This window comes from Ixodes scapularis, unplaced genomic scaffold, assembly GCF_016920785.2.
Source record: "Ixodes scapularis isolate PalLabHiFi unplaced genomic scaffold, ASM1692078v2 PGA_scaffold0__279_contigs__length_252992795, whole genome shotgun sequence".
NCBI lineage: Eukaryota > Metazoa > Arthropoda > Arachnida > Ixodida > Ixodidae > Ixodes > Ixodes scapularis.
In genome coordinates this window covers 229,920,597-229,926,251 of record NW_024609835.1, presented here as the reverse complement: position 1 = coordinate 229,926,251, position 5,655 = coordinate 229,920,597, and the positions used below count along the sequence as shown (strand labels likewise).

The window sequence follows — 5,655 nt, the reverse complement described above, 5'->3', positions numbered from 1 at the left end:
GGTAAGGGGCTTGATGGTTTGAGCGCAGTGTGGAATGAAGCGCCTGTGAAAGTTGATGAGCCCTAGGAACTCCCGCAGCTTGCGTAGAGATTGCGGTTGTGGGTAGTCACGAATGACTTGCACCTTGGAATGAAGGGGTTCGATGCCCATGGTTGTGATGCGGTACCCCAGAAAATCTAAGGATGTCACGCCAAAAACGCATTTCGTCACATTAATGGTAAGACCGTAGTCGCGGAGTCGTTCGAAGAGCAAGCGCAGGTGTGTGCTGTGTTCTTCGTGTGACTTGCTCGCCACCAGCAGGTCATCCACGTAAGCAACAACGAAAAGTAACGCAGCTAGAACTTGCCGAAGGGAGTAGTGATGGCCGTCTTCAGGATGTCCTCTGGTTGGATTGGAATTTGATGGTACGCCTTGACTAAATCGATCTTGCTGTAGATGGACGTTCCAGCAAGATGTTCAGTAAAGTCATGGATATGGGGTAGTGGGTACCGGTCAGGTTGAGTTTATGAGTTGAGTGCCCGGTAATCCCCACAGGGTCTCCAGTCGCCCGGATCTTTCTTGGGCACCATGTGTAGAGGCGTTGCCCAAGCGCTGTTGGATGGCCGGATGATGCCTAACTCGAGCATATGCTCGAATTCTTGGCGGGCTATCCTGAGGCGTTCGTCAGATAGCCGTCGAGGGCGTGCAAAGGTAGGCGGGCCAGAGGTGATGATGTGGTGCGTCACCCCATGTTGCGGTGGCTTTGCCATGTTGGAGGTCTTTGTAATTTCCGGGAATGCGCCGAGGATGTCTGCGAATCCTGAAGCTGGGAGGATGTTTTTGATCCTAAGGGAAGTCTGGTTCGTGGCTACGCCAATTACAACGAGACGAGTCTTGTTGTCAATGAGACATCGGTGGTGCACGCTGACGTCTAGGTAGAAGTGCGACAAGAAGTCTGAACCTAGGAAAGGGTACGTAACGTCGGCGATGGTGAAGATCCACCGAAAAATTCTGCGTAGCCCCAAGTCCAAAGTCCCAGAGCGCATTCCGTAGGTAGGGATGTTTGAGCCATTTTCTGCAACTAGATGGCGGCCGGATAATGGTGTCGTTTTTGAGCTGGCGTTGGCGGAAGGATGGACATTTCCGCTCCGGTGTCAACTAGCAAGCGTATTCCTGAGATTTTCTCGGTGATGAAAAAGAGACGGCTTGCTGTTGGCCAACGTCACTCGCCGCCTCTAGTGAGTGGCCGGGGCCACTCACTAGAGGCGGTTGCCAAATTTCGGGTGGTACCAGCGGGAATCGCTAGCGCGTTGTTGCGAAGAATCAAAGCTCGGTTGCCAAATTTCGGGTGGTACCAGCGGGAATCGCTAGCGCGTTGTTGCGAAGAATCGCGTCGTCTAGAAGAACTGCAGCGTCGAGACGGCCTACGACGTGGCGGACGATGTGGGTGTCTACGCGTTGTGCTGAGTTCTTCGATGGCGGTTGTTAGAGCATCGACGCGGGCCTCAAGGGCTCGGATGGAACAGCACTGGCGGTCGTTGTCCGTAACGCTTGACAAGGTTGGCGCAGCATATTCGGCAACGCGGTCCGCCATCTCGGCGAGGCGATCTAGTGGTAGGTCCGTAGCTGGTGCAAGGGTCATGCGGATCCCTTGAGGCAACCGTTGAAGGAACAGTTCCCGTAGAATTGGGAGGTTCTGATCGGGAGCTTGCTCACCTAGAAGTTGGCGCATGCGGTGAAGCAACTGGGAGGGTCGCCGGTCGCCCAGCTCCTTGGTTGTCAGGAGCTGTTGTATCCGCGATGCCTCGGATGCTGTCTTCCTGGCGAGGATGGTTTCCTTAATGTGGTCATAGGCGTTTTCCGGAGGAAGGAGCGCCAGGACATCATCCAGCTCATCGGCCACTTCGGGAGGTAGGGCAGAAACCACGTGATAGTAGCGGGATTCCTGTGTGGTTATGCGGCGCAAGTGGAACTGGGCTTCCACTTGCGAAAACTAGGCCCGAGCATTCTTCGCCCAAAAAGCTGGAAGGCGGAGCTGGGTGGCGGAAAAGGTTCCATCGCCGTTGGAAGAGCTGCCTGTGTTCCGGTCCATGTTGGTCGGACGTCCGGGTCACCAATTTGTCGGCGGTGTTCCAAAATGCCGGAAAAGAATTTGAGACGTCCGGCCCGGAGCTTAGGCGAAAGGCATCTCTTCTTCTTTTTATTGTTGTCGCACCGGCTCCCGAGATCCTATGAGCGAGCTAGAGCGAGAGTCTGCACGAGCAACTCGCGCTCACTGTGCTCGGTTCTGGGGCGCGCCCATTGTTTTAATTCTGAGCACGAATGATTTCTTTTTGAGTGAAGCAGGTTTTAAGAGCTGCGACTCTACAGTCTCTACCCTGACCTGACCATACTTTTAAAGTTAGTAATTACAGATATTTAATTATTCAAAATTTTTGACACTATAATTTTTTGAACGTCAAACTTTATGAATTTTCATATTAAACAGAATTAGCTTTTTATGTGCAACGTGTAGTTTTTTTAGCAATAATTTAGCCGGCGTTTCATGACGCAGCCTGTATGATATAGCCATGGACCTGTAGATCCTGGCAAGTGGACAGCCTCAGCTTCCCTGCCTGGTGGCGTCAAAATTTACTGTGTTGTTCCCACTCTTCAAACTGCCACTAAAGCGATGGGGTCTATCCATATTCCGTCAGACTGCTTTTAAATGTCGAGTAACTACAAACAAGATGGGCGCCAAAAGCAAATACGATTATCTAATTGGCAAATTTCTTCTTTTTTTGTTATCCGTAGAGTATATGAATAAACGTTATGCTAGCGGCCATGTTTGTGGCCAATGATTCAGCATCTGAATAGGCTCTAACGTCCAGCAAGCTGCTTTCTAGAAAACCAGCTGTTTGTTAAATTTTAGAACGTAATTAAGATACAGGACATGTTCTCTCTCCCTTATTCTCTTATAATAAAATGCTGAAAATTCTTAATTGCAGCAGCATGATGCCTTGACGACAGAGGCAACTGGCCTTGGGACGTGCCGGGGAGACCCGTATTGCGGCACGAAGCTCCGGCTGACTGCAACAAACTTGGCTCGGAGAGCGCACCTGCAACTGCGGCGGGTCTTCATTCACAAAGTGTGTCAAGTGAAAGCAACGACCATGCTTCCACCAATGCTTCAGCAAGTGACAAAAGTTTTGATATAATCTTCTATTTTCTTGTATGAATGTGGTATTTATTACAACAAAGCACCACCTGTGTCTTCAGTTGTGCATCTAATTTGACCAAATAAATGAATTGTTTACCTGCGGACTCACTATTCTTTTAAATGTTTATAAACCATCGGCCTTTCTCTTGAAACAATTCCTATATATTTACTTTCCCCTAGAGCACTCGGGTAGTCAATCTCTGAAGTATACAAATTGAGCTTGGCTATGCTTTTCCAATATATTTTGCGACTCAAAAACAAAGTTGCGACGTGACTATGTGCATGACGTTTCACAAGAAGACGTCAGGTTCAGTGCCACGTCACAGCTTTATTTTTGCACCAGAAATATGTTAAGAGAACGCTCATACGAACTAAAAAAAGTTAAAAAAGTTAAATGAACTATTAAGTAAGAGTGGCTTTCAGCGGGCATTCTGGGTCAAATAAAATACGAGCTTGAGCCACGGAACATTGCATAGCGGCAATTCCCTGCCATTCCTTGGCTCACCCTATCTTCCATCTGGCAACATGCCCGAATGCTGCCTGTTGCTTGTGTTGAGTGGACCAGGGAATGTCTGCGAGCCACCATGCAACCTCAAAGCTTGGCAGAGGCATTGCTACCTTGGCCATCGCTGGCCGAGAGAATCAATAGGCAGCCAGGGTACTTTGGCAGAGGCGGCGACAGCGGACGGACGTGCACTAACGACAGCATTCCTGTACATTACAGTCGGTTCGCCGCACATTCACGAATCATCATCGAGGAGGGCTCCTGCGGCTGGTTCCTGAAAATCGCGGACGGATCTGAGGGAGACCTCGGCCGCGGCAGAGTCGTGAACAGTGAACATTTCCAAGCTCTCGATCATCTCGCGAAGCCTGACATCTGTCGGCCATTTTTGTCTACTTCAAGCGTCTTATCTCTTCCGAGTGGGCGGTGCCTCTGGGTGTTTCGCATACTTTGGCAGCGGCGGCGACAGCGGACGGACGTGCACTAACGACAGCATTCCTGTACATTACAGGTTGGTGATTTGTTTTTCCATACTTATTCTAAAAGTGCGATTTTCGAAGTGCTGTCGCTGTTGCTGCCACACGTGTCGTACCGCATATCAACTTGGGCTGTGTGATTCTAGTTTGCTTTTCTGTAGTACTGATCGTTGGTTATGGGGGAAAGAAATCCCGGAAGTCTGAATGATCTGGTGAAAGCCGTAGGTGAGAAACAGCCAAATAGCATCAAGGAAGTTGTTAAGGTTCTAAATGACCTGATAGTTCAACTTGACGCATTTGCGACCGACATAAAAAGTGACGTTGAGAAGGTAAAGAGCTCGAATGATGAAATCTACACTGAGCTGGTCGGTGTACGATCATCGCTTACCTTTTTGAACGCGGATGTCGAACAACTAAAAAAAGATGTCGGGGGCTGCCGTCGAGAACTATCGGAAGTAAAGGTCCAATGCACTCAGAACCAAAAAGAAAACCAGCAGCTAAGCAAAGGACTCTGTGACGTCAAAACAGAAGTCATAGAACTGAAGCAATATTCTAGAAACATGAATCTCGAAATTAAACGGCTACCTATTCTTCCAAACGAAAACTTGCAGAAGGCTCTGGGAGTAATTGCGACCTGTCTAGGCGCCCAGATTTCTGAGGGAGATATAGATGTAGTGCATCGAGTCCAGTCAAAGGAGAAAGGGAAGCCGAATTTGGTGGTAAAGTTTTCCTCGCGCACAGTGCGTGACAAGTTTTTGTGTGCGGCCAGGAAGACGAAACTCAACACAAGTCTTCTAGGATTCGAGGAAAACAACCCACTGTACGTAAATGAACATCTTTGTGTTGAGAATAAGATTTTGCTAAGTAGGGCTCGCCAGGAGAGGCGAGAAAAGAACTGGAAATTTGTTTGGGTAAGACAGGGCAATATTTTCATGCGGAAGTGTGAAAACTCTCCTGTGCTGCATGTGACGTGTGAAGGGGACCTTGCGAGAGTTGTGTAGTCGTCATAATGCTAGCGCCTTGTTCTGTGTTCTTAGGATCATTATGCCTTACACTTTCCAACAGGTTGACAATTTAATGCTAAACCGTGATTCTTTTTCTTTGTTTCATAGCAATGTACGCAGTCTAGAAAAAAATCTAAATCAACTACTTGCATGTATTTCACGGCACCAACAAGCATATGATATAATTGCTGTAAGTGAAACATGGCTTCAAAGTACTAAAACGGCTCTTATACCCGGATATATATTTTCCTCCCTTCCATGGGTCGCACGTACAAGGAGAGGTTGCTTTGCATTCTTTGTGAAAGAGGACATTGCCTTTGAAGTTGTACATACTGCCTCTATCAGAGATGAACATATTGAAGCTCTTTTTATTAAACTTCCTTGTAGTCTAATAATTGGAGTAGTGTACCGTCCTTTAAGCACCGCAGTGACACCTTTCTTAGACAAATTCGAATCGGTTCTTGTACAAATAAGTCATAAGCATACCGGCCGCAT

At 48.1% G+C, this 5,655-nt stretch overlaps 1 protein-coding gene across 1 annotated transcript; it reads left to right on the top strand.

Moving 5' to 3' along the window:
• The first annotated feature begins 4,332 nt into the window (after positions 1-4,332).
• Positions 4,333-5,157, top strand: LOC120845328. Its single transcript, XM_040217167.1, has one exon. It carries the CDS (start codon positions 4,333-4,335, stop codon positions 5,155-5,157), a length of 825 nt encoding a protein of 274 aa, XP_040073101.1.
• The last annotated feature ends 498 nt before the right edge of the window (positions 5,158-5,655 follow it).